We start from the raw sequence: 18,347 nt of genomic DNA on the forward strand, positions 1-18,347 counted from the left end.
TATTACGAAATGAAAATTAGTCAAATAAAGAAAAGTTTATGCTTGAATCATTCATTATAGAAGTATAACAGCAGAGACACATACAGAAATACTAGTTATTCATACTAAAACATACATGCTTTTATTAAACATGCTTGCTGAAGAACCTCTGTGTACAGATATCCACAGCTGTAGGTTGACAGAAGCTCAGACATTACGAGATCAAAAATAGTCAAACAAAGAAAAGTTTTCGTTTTAATTATTTATTACAGAAGTGTAATACCAGATACATATACTAGTTATTTACTCTTACATGTTTTTATTAAACATGCATGTTTAAGAACCTCTGTGTATTGATTTCCACAGCTGTAGGTCTTGCTTTATTCAAGTCTATATTATATCAATTTTTTAGCCCCTTACACTAATCGGAGTGATAGATAGAACAGAATTCACCTGTTGCCATTTAATGCCAGTATTTTGTTTTTTGTTTTTTCAGTAAATTGCAATTATATCCAATTTTTATAGCCTATCATGCCAAAATTGAGCATAATTTTGACGTACATGTTACAATTCTATATGACATAAATTTTATTATTTTATTTCCTCAACAACACTGCTGGTTCATGACCAATACACATCATTCTTCTTTTTTTTTTTTCATTATACACTTTCACGCATATCCTTTTATAGTTCAAATCTGAACAACCTAACACACTTCACTGTCAATTTAAATACAAAACATTTGCTATTTAACTATTTCATGTTCTTTTTCACATGACATAACATAGAGCATGAACATAATCATACATGATTCATATAGTATTTAGATCTGAAAATCAAACATTTTATTGTACATTATAATGCAGGTATTATTTAGAACATTCAAGTTTATACAGCAGACAAAGATGTACAAGTCAAAAACATTCCATTGGGATATTAGTTGCGAATGTTAATGAAGCACACAGGCTATTGAGCCCAATCAACATGAATAAGATTCAGAATATTCACTCATGTCCCATTGGTCCTTTTTTGAAAACTATGACAACTTCCGTTTTTAATTGTATATTAGGTAAATATTTTAAAAAATTTGTATCCATTGTTTGTATGCCTGAAGAAAAGACCGGTTTATGGTCTAGAAACGCGTAGCAGTTTTTATGGATTAAAATCTACTGATTTTAAATATACGGAAGTTGTCCATTTGTTTTTTGCCTGGTTTCTCCCTTTGAGCCTTCCTGGATAAGGCATCAAAGTATCTGCTCTATCGCAGCGTCTCAGGTTTCAGCCGCACAGACGCCAATCAAAGAAACGCTGAACATCACCTGTGAACAGCTTGCCGGAGACCACCCAGTGTGCTAGCCACTGAAAGTGTTAGCCAGCCTGTCAGCACCGGTTACCATACGGTGCCATTACCTCTGGTAAGCCTTTACATTATTCACCTATTTTGGCTTTGAATCTACAATATCACGCTATGTGGCGCCCTCTTTGTTATTTCTAATGGTTGTTAATCTGTCTGTAAAAAATAAAATATTCTTTCAATCTAGTCATTCACAGAAGTATTAGATTTTCTTTTTATGTTACCAAACTGCTATTGCAAGTCACTGGGAGCAAAGAAATAAACGGCTAGATTACGAGTTTTGCGTTATGAGCTGTGCAGTGCTAACTTACACGTTATTGTCACCGCTCACTTTCCTAGAGCGCTGGTATTACAGGTTTTTATCAACCCGGCGTTAACAGGTAAGAAGTGAGCATAGAGCAAAATTGTGCTCCATACCGCACTCCAATACCAGCGCTGCTTAAGTGAGCTGGTTGTACGTGCTCCTGGACGATTTCCCCATAGACATCAATGGGGAGAGCCTCCATCTTCAAGACATCCGGCGTGGAGCGTCCTCTTCAATCGTCGGATTCTTCGGAATGAATGTACCTTTAAGTGACGTCATCCATGATGGCGTCCCTTAGATTCCGATTGGCTGATAGAATTCTATCAGCCAATCGGAATTAAGGTAGGACAAATCCTATTGGCTGATGCAATCAGCCAATAGGGTTGAACTTCAATCCTATTGGCTGATCCAATCAGCCAATAGGGTTGAACTTCAGTCCTATTGGCTGATCCAATCAGCCAATAGGATTGAGCTTGCATTCTTTTGGCTGATTGGAACAGCCTTTAGAATGCCAGCTCAATCCTATTGGCTGATTGCATCAGCCAATAGGATTTTTCTACCTTAATTCCGATTGACTGATAGAATTCTATCAGCCAATCGGAATCTAAGGGATGCCATCTTGGATGACGTCACTTAAAGAAACATTCATTCCGAAGAAGTGAATCTTCGGGGGTTAGTGTTAGGATTTTTTAAGGGTGTTTTGGGTGGGTTTTTTTTTTAGGTTAGGGCTTTGGGCAGCAATAGAGCTAAATGCCCCTTAAAGGGCAATGCCCATCCAAATGCCCTTTTCAGGGCAATGGGGAGCTTAGGTTTTTTTAGTTAGGGTTTTTTGGGGGGGTTGGTTGTGTGGGTGGTGGATTTTACTGTTGGGGGGGTTGTTTGTATTTTTTTTTTTCAGGTAAAAGAGCTGATTTCTTTGGGGAAATGCCCTGCAAAAGGCCCTTTTAAGGGCTATTGATAGTTTAGTTTAGGCTAGAGTTTTTTTTTATTTTGGGGGGGCTTTTTAATTTTTTGGGGGGCTCTTAGATTATGTGTAATTATTTTAAATATCTTGTAATTTGTTTTTTATTTTCTGTAATTTAGTGTTTTGTTTTTTTGTAATTTAGCTAATTGTATTTAATTGATTTAATTGTATTTAATTTAGGTAAGTTATTTAATTGTAGTGTATTGTTAGGTGTTAGTGTAACTTAGGTTAGGTTTTATTTTACAGGTAAATTTTTGTTTATTTTAGCTAGGTAGTTATTAAATAGTTAATAACTATTTAGTAACTATTCTACTTAGTTAAAATAAATACAAACTTGCCTGTAAAATAAAAATAAACCCTAAGCTAGCTACAATGTAACTATTAGTTATATTGTAGCTAGTTTAGGGTTTATTTTATAGGTAAGTATTTAGTTTTAAATGGAAATAATTTAGTTAATGATATTAATTTTATTTAGATTTATTTTAATTATATTTAAGTTAGGGGGTGTTAGGGTTAGTGTTAGACTTAGGTTTAAAGGGTTAATACATTTAGAATAGTGGCGGCGACGTTGGGGACGGCAGATTAGGGGTTAATAAGTATATTATAGGTAGCGACGATGTTAGGGGCGGCAGATTAGGGGTTAATAATATTTAACTAGTGTTTGCGAGGCGGGAGTGCGCCAATTTAGGGGTTAATATATTTATTCTAGTAAAAAAATTTAATTTTTTTTAAAAATTGTAAAATGTCAAAAGCTTCCGGTCTTCACCAGGTGGTGAGAAAATAAAGAATTTGCAGGGGGGCCAATACCGTAAAAAAGTAACTTTTAATAACTTAAAAACAAAAGTGAGCTCACAGCTCACAACGGCAAATAGTGGTTTTCAACAGACGCAAAAAATACAGACATGTTTCGTGTGGGGCTGCCACACTTGCTCACTGCTTACTGATGCCTCGGCTGAGACCTCTATTTAAAGAGGCAGAGACCAATTACCTAAAAAGTTAATTACACACAATTGTTTAAAAACAACTTACTTAAATGTTAACCACTACTAGCCCAGTAAATTATATATTAAAATAGTGTTTGCCATAGTGTTTAGACATGATACCTCTCTCAAAACACAAGTGAATAAATACAAACAAAAAAAGGTACCTAAGGATCTATGTATTTCTCATCCTATTCTTTATATGCTCTTGACCCATATTTCTTATTTTAAAAATGCTAACGTGTATATTATATTATACAACGTAACTTATTGAAGTCACAGGCAAGCTATGCTAGGAATATGTATCTGCTTAAAGGGACAGTATACTGTAAAATAGTTTTTCCCTTAATGTGTTTACAATTACTCTTTTTACCAACTGCAGAGTAAAAAATTTATGAAAATTAGCTTTTTAAGGCTTATTTGTGTATATTAAAGCTCTGATTTTGTGTTTTGAAGCCACAACCTAATAAAATGGGTTGAGCTTGTGGGTATAATCAGATCTCATTACTGTATCACATTGTGCACATATACCTGCTACTTTATCTTATATGTGTCCCTAAACCAATCACCAGTACTTGGAGAGAACAATGGAAAATCAACATTTTATTACCTTATCTCTGCTATATCCGACTGGGAGTGCAATTTCTTTTGCTGGCTGTGTTTACAAAGCTTATCTATAGCTGGTACGCGCGGCCACAAACTTTCAGAATAGGTGGGGATACCACATGCTAAATTAACCATTTCAAATGCCAATATAAGGGTAAAGGAGCTACTTATAAACAATTTAATACACTCCAGCAGGTAAAGTGGATCATTGGGAACAAATTAAAGGGGAGAAAATTTTTGAGTAAACTGTCCCTTTAAGATACACATCATAAATCAAATAAGTCTAAATAAAGCGTTTAATGTCGCTTTCCATATTTATTCCCTGGGGATGTCTAGTGTTAAGATAAAAAATCCATTTAGCTTCTTTATAATTCAGATTGTACTCTCTATCCCCTCCTCTTTTGTGTACCGGAACGTGATCTATAGCCTGAATTGAAAGAAGTGAAGCATCACCTAAATGTGCATTTTTGAAATGTCTAGCCACAGGGGTAAATATTTCTTGGTGTTCTATATCTCTGATATGTTCAAGTGCCCTGTCTTTCAAAAAACGTTTTGTCTTTCCAACGTATTGAATTTGGCAACCCCTACAGGTTAGGAGATAAATTACATGAGTAGGCTTACAATTTTATTTAAATCTGATTTCAAATGATTTCTTTGTTGCAGTAGAAGAAAAATGTGTCCCTTCCTTAACATAAGTATAAGCCTTACATCGGTTGGCCCTGCATTTATAAAAACCCAGTCTGTTGGGTAACCACGTTATTGTGTTTCTACTTGGAAGGTCAGAGGGAGCTAGAATATTACCAATAGTCTTCCCTTTTTTAGCTACACATTTACAACCCCCCGTAGCTATACATTGTAAGCTAGGTTCTACAGCCAAGATTGGAAGGCATTGTTTGATAATATTACAGACCTTTTTAAATTCCAAACTATAGGGAGTGCTAAAGATGATTTTATCCTCAACGTTTGTTTGTGTGTCTCTTTTTTTGTTTTTATACTGCAATAAATCTACCTCCTTTTTAGTGTTGTTCAGGAGTTTGTCTGGGTAGCCTCTGTTTTGTAGTCTATTTTCCAAAATACTACACTGTTCTATATATGTTCTGTCATTCGAGCAAATATGTCTAGTTCTGATATATTGGCCCTTTGGGATAGCTCTTTTTACATGACTTGGGTGACATGATTTATAATTGAGAATAGTGTTGCCTCCTGATGGTTTTCTATATACACTTGTATTGATGACACCTGTATATGAATCCGCTTCTAGTTCCAAATCCAAAAATGTAATGTTTGTCTCATGTTGTTCTCCTGTAAATTTAAGACTTACTGTGTTGGTATTAAGGTTGTCCACAAACTCTTGTGCTGATCTTGCGTCTCCATCCCACACCACCAGGAGGTCATCGATGTACCGACCATAATAAACAATATTGGTCTTCGAGGGGTTGCTATCTCCATAGATGTGGGCGGCCTCCCACCAACCCATGAAAAGGTTGGCATAGGATGGGGCAAATTTTGCCCCCATTGCCGTCCCACGCCTCTGGAGGTAGCAACATCCCTCAAATAAAAAAAAAGTCCCCTCCTTCAAAATGGAGACTATCCGCTCCACCCTTTCCTTGATCCAGGAGGGACAGTTCAGGACCACAATCGACTTAAAGGATACATACCTTCATGTCCCAATCTACAAGGATCATTTTCAGTTTCCCAGGTTCGAATTCCTGGACCAAAATTTCCAGTTCATAGCCTGGCCATTTGGTTTAGCTACTGCTCCCAGAATTTTCACAAAGGTTTTGGGGAGCTCTCCTAGCAGTGGCCAGGTTTCAGGGTATTGCTGTAGCCCTGTACCTGGTCAATATCTTGGTTCAATCTCTATCTTTTCCTTTGGCAAGATATCAGACAGAGTCTCTTTTGTGTCTTCTCCGAACTCACGGATGGAAGATAAATCTAGAAAACAACTCCATGTTTCCCTGTACCAGGGTTGTTTTTCTCTGAACTATCATCGACTCATTATCCATGAAGATCTTCCAAGCTGGTGGCAGCATGTCTCTCCAATCATCTCTTCCAATCAATATCTTGGAGCTTCGGGCGATTCACAATGCTCTAAGGGCATGGCCCCAGCTCTGTTCTGCCCGGTATATAAGATTCCAATCGGACAATATTACCTTGGTGCCTTACATGAACCACCAGGGAGGAACAAGGAGTTCCCTAGCAATGATAGAGGCGTCTCGAATTCTTCAATGAGAGGAATCTCACAACTATCTTTTTTCCGCGATCCATATTCCTAGGGTGGACAACTGGGAAGCGGACTTCCTCAGCAGACAATCCCTTCACCCGGGGGAGTGGGCTCTCCACCCTGAGGTGTTCTCTGAGATAACTCTCATATGGAGGGTTCCGGAGATAGACCTCATGGCTTCTCGTCTCAATACCAAGCTAGCCAGATACGGGTCGAGATTGAGGGATCCTCAAGCGGAATTGGTAGACTCATTAGCATTTCCATGGAAGTTCAATCTCATATATTTTTCCTCCATTGGCCCTTCTTCCTCGAGTAGTGGCTCGCATCAAGCAGGAACAGGCTCCGGTGATACTAATAGCACAATCCTGACCTCAAAGGACTTGGTTTGCGGACTTAATAAGAATGTCCTCCTCCCCTCTGTGGAGGTTACCTTGTTCTGCAGACCTTCTGGCCCAGGGTCCTTTCCTAGATCAAAATCTCGATTCTTTGAGACTGACTGCATGGAAATTGAACATTTAGTCTTATCCAAGAGAGGTTTTTCGGATAGTGTGATAGACACTTTGATCCAAGCTCGCAAGCCGGTCACTCGCCGTATTTACCACAAGGTATGGCGTACTTACCTTCATTGGTGTGAGGCCCTGTCGGTCTTACTGCACAAGAGATTACTGGATCTTCCGGATGTGCAGTCCTTTGTTCAGGCTCTGGCTAGAATCAGGCCTGTGTTTAAACCTATAACAAGGGAGTAGAAAGAAGCGCAAAAAAAACCAAGCTTGAGTAATTTATTAAAGTAAATAAAACAAATAAACATAAAAACTTACACTCAGGTAAGCAGAAATGATCGTCTGGATTACTAAAACATCCGGTGTACAGCGGCACAGGTCAGAGTCCTGCTCAACAAACAAACTGATCCTTCTACCTGAGTGTAAGTTTTTATGTTTATTTGTTTTATTTACTTTAATAAATTACTCAAGCTTGGTTCTTTTTGCGCTTCTTTCTACTCCCTTGTTATAGCTGCTCCATTATCCGGGTGATTAGAAGAAAGATCATCCAAAGAGAAGCTGCATCAACCTGGGTAATTGTGCTATATCTTCGCTAAGGACTTGAAAAACATTTTTTTCCTGTGCCTTTTCTTGGACATTTTGGTAACTGGTTTATTTTATTATATGTACTAACATTGTTATTCTATTGTATAGATTGTGTGTGTGTGTTTGTGTATGTGTATATATATATATTTTTTATTAGAATTTGTTCAATATCTTCAACATACTTAATTATTAATATTATTAAATAGGAAATTGTGGGCTGTTTTAGCGCGGATATATCTTTTAGGTGTATATCCTGTGTTTAAACCTGTTGCTCCTCCTTGGAGCCTCAACCTTGTTCTTCGTGTTTTGCAGCAGGCTCCGTTTGAGCCTATGCATTCTATCCTGGAAGGTTTTGTTTTTGTTGGCGATCGTTTTGGTTCGCATAGTTTCTGAGATTTCTGCCTTATAGTGTGATCCGCCTTACCTTATTTTTCATGCCGATAAGGCGGTTTTACGTACTAAGTTAGGTTTCCTACCAAAGGTAGTCTCGAATCGCAACATCAATCAGGAAATTGTTGTTCTGTCCCTTTGTCCTAATCCTTCTTCCTCGAAGGAACGTTTGCTCCACAATCTAGACGTTGTACGTGCCCTAAAATTCTATCTTCAGGCTACTAAGGATTTCAGGCAATCCTCTTCCTTGTTTGTGTTATATATACTCTGGTAAGCGCAGGGGTCAGAAGGCCACTGCGACTTTATTATCTTTCTGGCTGAGAAGTATTATCCGTTTGGCTGGACAACAGCCTCCTGAGAGAATAACTGCTCATTCCACTAGAGCAGTTTCTTCTACATGGTCTGTCAAGAATGAAACTTCTATGGATCAGATTTGTAATGAGGCTACCTGGGTCCTCCTTACTTACTTTTTCAAAATTCTATAAATTTGATGTTTTTGCTTCGGCGGAAGCAGCTTTTGGGAGAAAATTGTTACAGGCTGTGGTGCCCTCAGATTAGGGTCCACATTTTCCTTTTTGCCCTCCCTTTTTATTCATTCAGTGTCCTCTGGAGCTTGGGTATTGGTTCCCAACAGTAATTAATGAAGTCATGGACTCTCCCTGCCTTTGGAAAGAAAACAAAATGTATGCTTACCAGAAAACCCACCCATAATATTTTTAGGGGCTTGCCTAATGTTCCTCCTGCTTTTCCTTGTTCCCTTGGCCGAATGACTGGGGGGGGGGGGGTAGGAGAAGTGGGAGGGACTTTTATAGCCTTTGGCTGGGGTGTCTTTGCCTCCTCCTGGTGGCTAGGTGTTGATATTCCCAACAGTAATGAATTAAGTAGTGGACTCTCCCTGCCAGGAAAGAAAGGAATTTATCTGGTAAGCATACATTTTGTTTTTTATCTCAGGTTTGCAGTACCAAGCCTATCTTCACCAATAGGGCTGTGTGAGAATTAGGTAGAAATGGTCAAAAAAATAACATGTTTAATGCTGCACTCCAACAAATGACAGAACATTTTTTAATACAATGTCTAATTAATAGTTAAGAAACCTTCTGAAGGGCTTTTCAATTGTTCATTCTCTTCAAACTCTATACAACTAACTGGCAGTCACAATGCAAACAACTGTATTCTGGAATGATGGCTTGGGGCCTAAAAGTAGATTAACCTAAATAAAATGCACTATGAACTCTCCATAACATTAGGTCTCAAACATGGCATTAGTGGGTGAGGCATTCAAATTTGTTATGCCCAGTGGATTCCACAAAGCATCTGGGGGTTATCCCCTAGATTACAATCGTATAGTCCAAAAGGCTTTAACCCCACCTTCTGTTACCCGTGTCCACCAACTGCACTCATTACAAACCTTCCAAACTGTACAGCTGTTTTTGCTCCACCCACCAAAATACACAATCAACTAGCATTTTAAGTAATACTCAGTTGAATCCACCTTCCTAAACAAACTTGTTTTGTTTTCTTCCTGGAGTTATTCAGCTGTTCGATGGAGTAGGGGACCAGAGGAGGTGGCTGTGAGAAGTTTGTTTGGGTACTGGTTACATTTTTGCTGGTGTTTGGTGTTGTACTTTGTAGGTTTAAAAGAGGTAATGTAGTGGAATTTAGGTGGCTTGATTTATAGATTTTGTTAAATTAGATAAATATTGTTGCACAGGTGTGTTAATAGGATCAAGGTCATTATCAAAATGTGTAGTTGCTATAGGTTTAGAATTTGTCACTTGTGTCTTGATATCCCTTTGACCTTTAGGAGACACAATATACAGATAAAAAAAGAAATTATGTCTATGCACATTTCCAATTTTTATGGCCTCTGCAAGAGCTAGTATTCAACCATATTTTCTTTTTTTCTACAGAAGGCAGATAAACCAGGAGTGCTGAAACTTGCAGATGGTGTTATGCAGTTCCTATGTTTGATATACCACAGCTATCAACACGACCCCCTTTGGATAAACACAGACTTTATTCACTGTTTGGCCAGCCTTCTCTTTCAAACTGGAGCTCAGGTAAGTCTCATATCTAATATATATTAGTTATATATACAGTTTATTTATTAGATTGGCAACTGATAGGGCCACAGAGAGAAGACTTAGTTTATAGACAGTGAATATAAATGTTCCTTTAAAAATTTATTTGAAATATGTTTTTTTTTCTTGTGACTGGTAAAGCATCTGAGCTTAAGACCTGTTTATCTCACTATGTAGGGTGCTGGATGCAAAGAAGGGATATGTGCATTTGGATATAATAATCAAAAAAGCTCCCAAAAATGTTGCAAGATTTTTCTCCATGCCGGCGAGATTTTGATCATCAGGGCCATAGAGCTTTAACAGTTTGATGTTGATCCTTCCTTTTTTCCTGAGATCTTTGGCTTGCCTCGGATAAGAATGCATAATACATCAACAAATTGGGATACTCGACGTATAATTTTCGCTTCTGTCAGAGTTCCTGTTTATGCCAGCCTGCTATGCTTTTGAGTGTTCATCAGGGCATTCTGGTAACTTTACCTGAACAATATAGGGACTTTTCTGATGTTTTTGAGAAGGGGGCAGATAAGCTTCTTCCTAAAAGTCTTTATGATTGCCCTATTGATTTAGTACCTGGATCTCCTACACCATTTGGAAGATTTTTTCCCTTTATTCCTGAGTTATATAATTGTTAGGAGTATTTTGACAAAAATTTAGCTAAAGGGTTTATCAGGTCTACTTTTGCAACTGGGACATAGTAGAGAAGAAAGATGAGATGCTCAACAGTATAAATATCTGTAACAGGTACCCTTTTCCACTCATCCCTGAAATTCTGGACAGAATTAAGGAAACTCAAGTGCATATTAGAGAAGGGGATGAGTGGAAGAAGTATTTCACTCTCGTTATGGACACCTTAAGTATCTTGTCATTTTGTAATTCTTCAGCCACATTTTAGCATGTTCTTAATGATAGTCAGTTGTTAAACACCTTTATTGTCATATATTTGGATGATATCCTGGCCTTCCCTCCTTTTCCAAACTAGCATGTTTTGCATGCTTGGACTGTATTATTGAGACTGAGAGTAAATTGTTTGTTTGCTACATTGTAAAAGTGTAAATTTTCTGTTTCTTTATGTTTGGATGGATCCTAAAAAGGGTTCTGTGATCCTTTTACAGACGATTCATCAGAATTTATTCTGGAAGTTGTGCCCCTATTACCTGTCTTACTAGAAGTCAACCATAATTTGGTTGGACACCAGAGGCTCTGTCAGCTTTTGATAAACTTAAGGGACTGTTAATTTCAGCTCCTATTTTGATTCAATCAAATGTTTAGAAACCTTTCTTTGTAGAAGAAGATGCATGTAATATATCTATTTGTGTTTTTCTGTCTCAAAGGGAGGATCCTAAGAATCTGACTTCTGTAAAGGAGAATTATGATGTGGGAGAAAGTGAACTGCTGGTGATTAAGTATGTTTTTGAAGAATAGGTGCTTTTGTTGGATGGTGCTGTTCAATCTATCACCATCTTTACAGACCACCATAATCTTGAGTATCTCTGTTCTGCTAAGCATCAGCGTCCTAGACAGGCTTCTTGTTGGACATTGTTTTTCACAAGATTTAACTTTGTTATTTCTTATCAGCATAGGTCTACGAATAAGAAGGCATATGCTTTATACAGTATCCTTGATATTAGTCCTGTTTCTTCTTCTCAAAATGATACTATTTTAGAGAATGGATATTCTGATTTTTTTACCTTTCATTGGTGGATAAGATTAAGGCTTTTCCTAATCCTCCTACTGCTTTTTCGACTCATTTGACCTCTGATTTTGGGATGTTATTCTCTAAGGGGATTGGGAACTATGCAAACCCATTATGATTCTCCAGCTGCTGGTCATGGAGGAATTAGGAATACATATAAGTTGATTTCCAGAACTTTCTGGTGGCCTAAATTAGTGGTTGTTGTTTGTTAGTTTGTTTTGTCTTAAGATATTGGTGCTAGGATGAAACATTGTACTATGGATCCTGCTTATCAGTTACATAATTTATAGATTCCTGAGAGTCCTTGGTACTGTGTGCCAATCCATTACACTATCTTGGTGATTGTTATCACTTGACCAAGATGGCTCATTGAATCCCTGCTTTGGGTTTACCATCTGCCAGTGACTCCTGTCCTGTTTTTGACAGAAGTGTTCAGATTACATGGTATCCTGAGATGTTTTATCAGACAGAGGTTCTCAAAACACATTTGCTTCCTATTATGTATCACTTTTTCTTTGACATCTGTCTATTATCCCCAGACCAATAGCCAGACTGAATGTACTAACCAAACTTTGGAGCAATATCTGAGATGTTTCTGTTCCTATCTTCAAGACAACATGTTGTGTTTGCTACAGAAGAATTTGCCTATAATAATCATATTCCCCAGTCCATCAAGATTTCTCTGGTTTTTTTGCAAATTATGGTTTCCATTCTACAGTTGTTCCAGATTTTCCTCTGTCTTACCTGTTCTAGAGTTGAACAAAAAGTTTTCATTTTATCCAAGAACAAGAAACTATTGCAAGAAACTATGCTTTGGCCTTAACAGAAGCAGATTTGTTTTTGTAGACAAAGGCTCTCTTTCTTGCTCCTCATATCTGTGGGGACTTTGTGTGGCAGTCTACCCTTAATCTGAAGTTTACCTGTCCTTCCAAGATTTTGGGGACACACCATATGGGTCCTATTCAGATTAGTAAGATTGTGAGTCCTCTGGTGGTTCAACTGGAACTTCCTAGCAATTATAGGTTTAATCTGATTTTCCATATTTATCAATTTAAGAGATGTATAGAGAATCATTTTACTCAGTGTTATACTTCTCCCTCTCCAGTTCTGGTGGCAGGTGCTGATGAGTTTGAGACAATTTTAGATTCTAGAATTCATTAATGACAACTGCAATATGTGATTAAGTGGAAGAGTTATGGTTCCGAAGAGAATTGTTGGAAATCAGTTGTTCCATGCACTTAAGGAGGGGGCTATGTAAAGTTTCCAAGCACCATCCTAGCGTGGTAGGGCTTTTCTAATCCTAAAACCTGCAGCAGAAGCCAGGATCATGCTGTTATGATTGTTAACTCAGTTCAAGCCAGGACTGCATTGAAAAGAGAAGGCTTAGCGACTGAAAAAGTTCTGGAAGGGCACGCTATGTTTATAGCACTGGAGCTACAAGCTTCTTCCATTTACTTTACTTACTATGATTCCTGCACAAAAGGTAGTGCTATTAGTGACCTGGATGTTAAAAGTGACCCTGCAGTGGTTTTGGTGCCAAGACCTATGGGGTAGGTGTTAAAAGGCCCTGCTGACAAAAGTCTGGTGCTTGGTTATTCTAATGGAAGTCCTGGCATTTTGGTCTCTGCGTTGCTTTCCTGTTTTTGAACCCTGCTTACATCTTGGTTTGCACTCCAAGCTTCATCCTTGCTTGTAACCTGGTTTAAGGACTGATTTACTGAATACAGAACTTTGGAACAGAACTTATGACTACCCTTTTGATTGCTCTTTGACATTTGGTTCCTGGTGGATACTCTGGTATTGAACTTAAGCTTGGCTATTGACTTTTCTCTTGGATTAACCCTGGTTGCGGACATCTGGTTCTGTTTACCTGGTTATGATGTCAGCCTGTTGCTGATATCTGCATGCTTGATTCCAAACATCAAACAAGGTAAATCCCTTGTTGCCTTATACATACACACAAAGCAAGACACATTGCCAACAGGAGTTTGGCCTTGTGCAAACAAGAGGGTTGTTGCATTCCTGGTGATATCAGTTGACGGTCATATAGTATTAAGCACAAAAGTATTTGCAATACTTATAAAAAAAAATTAATGTAGTTTTCAGTGTACACTTGATGTGAAATAACAGATTGCTGCTAACATGGGCTGTAAAACCCAGTCTAGTTTATGTGACTGTAACAAGTGCCATCTAGGGCTGAGGTGTTAGTGTAGACTTTTTCATTGTAAATGCATTTATCTGTCTTCTCCTTGGTTTGAATATGTAATTTTTTTCCTAAGATATGGAGAGTTCACAACGTCATCAATTACTAGTGGGAATATCACTCCTGGCCAACAGGAGGAGGCAAAGAGCACCACAGCAAAGCAGTTAAGTGTCACTACCCTACCAATAATCCCCAGTCATTCTCTTTGCCTCTATCAATGGAGGAGGTAATGTTTGGTGTCTGAAGAAAATTTGATTTCTTTTTGCTTCAAGCAAGATTTTTGGGTATAGCTGTAGTCCACGTTAATCTCTGCAGTAGAAGTAGTGGTGGCTTTAAAGCAGTTAGGAACTTGTGAGGTGGGCCTTGCTCTGTTTCCTTACATATTGCTTGCCCTAGTATAGAAAGCCAGGGTAGGTTTACTCTGTTCTTTCTTTTTTCTACAGGCCTCTGTAAGGAGTATGTGTCCTTTCACGCCTTGTGAACTGCCGGACAGCTGGAATTGCAATTAAGTGCTGTTTGTCTTCTAGGTCTGGGAGACTGGCACTGAAGGGTTTAATAAAGATAGCCCTCTGCAGTATATCTTGGGGACTTAATCCTTAGTAGAGGATTGCTTTAAGGCAGGGTGCAGGCACTTTTATGTATGTGAATCCAGAGACTCATGGGTTAATCACTTTCATGGTATGAAGGGGTTAACCTGTGATTGGTGGCTCAAGTATTTTTTGTCAATAGCTCATTTTTATTTGCATAATATGAGTTTGAACATTGTGGCTTTTAGTACTACTACAATTGCAAAAGTGAGATAGGCTCCCTTACTCTGAGTTTGTCAGTTTCATTTGGCGGTCGGCTTGAGCGTGCGCTTTACTTGTGTCACAGTTTTGCTCAGCCGGTCATGTGACCGCCTTTTCCGCTTCTCTGTGTAGTCGGAGCGGTGTCGGACTGAGCTGTGTGACGCAGCTTCTCTTGTTGGGACAACTGAAGAGCGCCATTATCGTTTACACTGACTACAGTTTTTTACTCAGAGGGGCAGGTAGGCACCTCAGTTAAACAGCTGAGGTGTAGAGGGGCTCATCATTTTTTGTTGTATGGATTACGTTACTCAAGCAGATTTGAGGATTTAAAGTGACAGTACAGGCAGCCAATTTAAACAATTTGTTTTATTTCTCTCTTATTGTTGATAAATAATTTTGGATCATGGAACAGGAGGCTGTTCCTTTAGACAAATGTCTGCTCTGTCTGGAGAACCAGATTGTGGTGCCTATTTAATTCTGTACCTCATGTCTAAATAAAACTTTGCAATGTAAAGTATTTTTTTTTATTTCAAATGAGCCTAATGACTCTCAGGATGATGCTGTTCAGGCTATGCCACAGCTTTCTCCTCTAACGTCCCAAGCCCTTATGGCGTCACATGCAGTGCCTGCAGTTCCTCTCAGCCTTCTGGAGGAGTTTATTTGCCTGCAAATATTGCTGCTCAGGTATCCTCTGTGGTATCTGGGGCATTATCTGCTTTCTTCTACAAAATACGACGAGTCCACGGATTTCATCCTTACTTGTGGGATATTATCCTCCTGCTAACAGTAAGTGGCAAATAGCAGCACAGCAGAGCTGTATATATAGCTCCTCCCTTCCCTCCACCCCCAGTCATTCTCTTTGCCTGTGTATAGTAATAGTAAGAGGTAAAGTGAGGTGCTAGTTTTATTTTCTTCAATCAAGAAGTTTTTTATTTTAAATGGTACCGGTGTTTACTATTTTCCTCAGGGGGTTATGGAAGAAGATTTCTGCCCTGAGGTTGATGATCTTAGCAGCTGTAACTAAGATCCACGCTGGTTCCCACAAGACTTCTGAAGGTAACACAAGAGACATCTTCAGTGTGGAGACCGGTTTCATGCTACAAGCAGCATTAAGGTATGTGCAGCCCTTTATTTCTGAGGAAACTTGATATATCAGAACTTGCTGACATTTATTTCCCTGTAAGGGAATGGGGTAAGCAGTAGACCTGTTATACAGAGGGGTGTTACTGGAGTCCCTTATTTTTATTTTTCTAAGTTGACATTATAAGGGCATTATATGACACTATGGGAGAGGCAAATGAAAAACGGTTGATAGTGTTTTTATTTTTTGCAGATATCCAGTATGACTTGCTGGGATGTGTTTGGGATGTATATTGTTCCACTTAGCTTGTGTGTAAAACCGCTTCACCATGCGGTTGTTATTGGGCCTACTCCGGCATCAGCCATAAGGGGCAGGGCTTGGTTTCGCGCGCTCAGATGTGCACTTCCTTCTGAGTAAGAAGCAGCAAGCAGTAACTCCGGTTGCTCTTGAACAGTGTATCTCTGGTCCGGAGTGTTGGCAAGTCATTTCGAAGTACCCTGGGGTTTTTGGTTGCTATTTCTTCTACTCAAAGAGTTTCTGAGCTTTCAGCATTACAGTGTGATTCGCCTTATCTCATATTTCATTCTGATAAGGTGGTTTTACATACTACACCGGGGTTTCTTCCCAAGGTTGTTTCCAATAAGAATATTAATCAGGAAATTGTTGTTCCTTCCTTGTGTCCTAATCCTTCTTCTAAGAAGGAGCGTCTGTTACATAATCTGGACGTAGTCCATGCCTTAAAGTTTTACTTACAGGCAACTAAGGCTTTCCGTCAATCTTGGTCAGCTGATGTTACTTCCAAGTCCAAGCTTCTGGTGCTTCCTTACAAGGGTAAGACCTTGTTTGGACCTGGTCTGGCAGAAATAATTTCTGATATTACTGGTGGAAAAGGGTCTTTTTTACCACAAGACAAGAAGAATAGACCTAAAGGACATCAAAGTAATTTTGGTTCCTTTCGTAACTTCAAAGTCTAATCTTCCTTCACCTCTTCCAAGCAGGAACAGTCCAAGAGGACTGATGCCAAATGGAGCCAAATGGAGCTTGAGGGCCTTTGTTTCTGGCGAGCCTGTAGGCTCGCCAGAAACAGCAGTTATGAAGCAGCGGTCTAAAGACCGCTGCTCCATAACCCTGTCTGCCTGCTCTGAGCAGGCGGACAGAGATCGCCACAATTCAACCCGATCAAGTACGATCGGGTTGATTGACACCCCCCTGCTGGCGGCCGCAAATCTGTAGGGGCTGGCGTTGCACCAGCTCATAAGAGCTGCTGGTACAATGCTGAATACGGAGAGCGTATTGCTCTCCGCATTCAGCGAGGTCTGTCGGACCTGATCCACACTGTTGGATCAAGTCCGACAGACCTTTAATAAATAGGCCTCCAAGTCTTCTTGGAAACCCAATCAGTCTTGGAACAAGGGGAAGAAATCTAAGAAACCCGCAGCTGAGTCTAAACCAGCATGAAGGGTTTGCCCCCAATCAGGGATCGGACCAAGTGGGGGACAGACTTTCTCTGTTTTATCAAGCATGGATACGAGATGTTCCAGATCCCTGGACTGTGGACATCGTATCTCAGGGTTATAAAATAGAATTCAAAACTTTCCCTCCCAGGGGCAGGTTCCACCTCTCAAGATTATCTGCAGACCAGGTAAAAAGTGAGGCATGCTTGAATTGCATTCGGGACCTTTCTTCCCTGGGAGGGATAGTTCCAGTTCCTATAAGGGAAAGGGGTCTAGGATTCTATTTAAATCTGTTAGTAGTTCCCCAAAATAAAGGGGAACTTTTTGTCCTATTCTAGACCTAAAGTGCCTCTACAAGTTTCTCAGGGTACCGTCCTTCAAAATGTAAACCATTCGTTCCATTCTTCCTTTGGTCCAAGAGGGTCAGTTCATGACAACCATAGACTTGAAGGATGCATATTTTCATGTTCCCGTTCACAGGGATCATCAAAAGTTCCTGAGATTCACCTTTATAGACAAACACTTTTAGTTTATTGCTCTCTTGGCAGTGATCAGGTCTCGGGGAACCGCAGTGGTGCCTTACCTGGACAACATATTGGTTCAGGCGCCATCTTAAAACAAGCAAACTCTCATACAGTGATCTTGTTGTCTTTTCTACCTTCCCACAGATGGAAAGTGAATCTAGAAAAGAGTTCCCTTGTTCCAGCTACAAGGGTAGTTTTCTTAAGGACCATAATAGATTCCCTATCTATGAATTTTTTTATGACAGAGGTCAGAAAATCCAAAATTCTTTTGTCTTGCCTCTCTCTGCAGTCTACTGTTCAGCAATCAGTGGCTCAGTGTATGGAGCTAAATGGTCTGGTGGTCGCTTCCTTGGACATAATTTCCTTTGCTCGATTTCATTTGAGGGCTCTGCAGTTATGCATGCTCAGACAATGGAACAGGGACCATTCGGATCTGTCTCAGAGGATAGATCTAGATCAGTCAACAAGAGACTCTCTTCCATGGTGGCTTTCTCAGGAGCATCTGTCTCGGGGTACATGCTTCCAGAGACCTTCCTGGGTGATTGTAACCACAGACACCAGCCTGTTGGGCTGGGGAGCAGTCTGGGACTCGTTAAAGACACAGGGACTATGAACTCAGGAGGAGTCTACTCTCCCC

The 18,347-nt window shown here is 39.4% G+C and overlaps 1 protein-coding gene across 2 annotated transcripts in view; it reads left to right on the forward strand.

The window, feature by feature from the left end:
* The window catches only part of WDFY4 (WDFY family member 4), a 598,790-nt gene that overhangs the window by 288,659 nt on the left and 291,784 nt on the right, over positions 1-18,347 (forward strand). For both annotated transcript variants that reach the window (XM_053692180.1, XM_053692181.1), the window contains exon 32: positions 9,797-9,946. In XM_053692180.1, coding sequence (XP_053548155.1) covers positions 9,797-9,946 — 150 coding nt within the window. The remainder of the gene's footprint in view (positions 1-9,796; positions 9,947-18,347) is intronic.

Source organism: Bombina bombina, chromosome 9, assembly GCF_027579735.1.
Source record: "Bombina bombina isolate aBomBom1 chromosome 9, aBomBom1.pri, whole genome shotgun sequence".
NCBI lineage: Eukaryota > Metazoa > Chordata > Amphibia > Anura > Bombinatoridae > Bombina > Bombina bombina.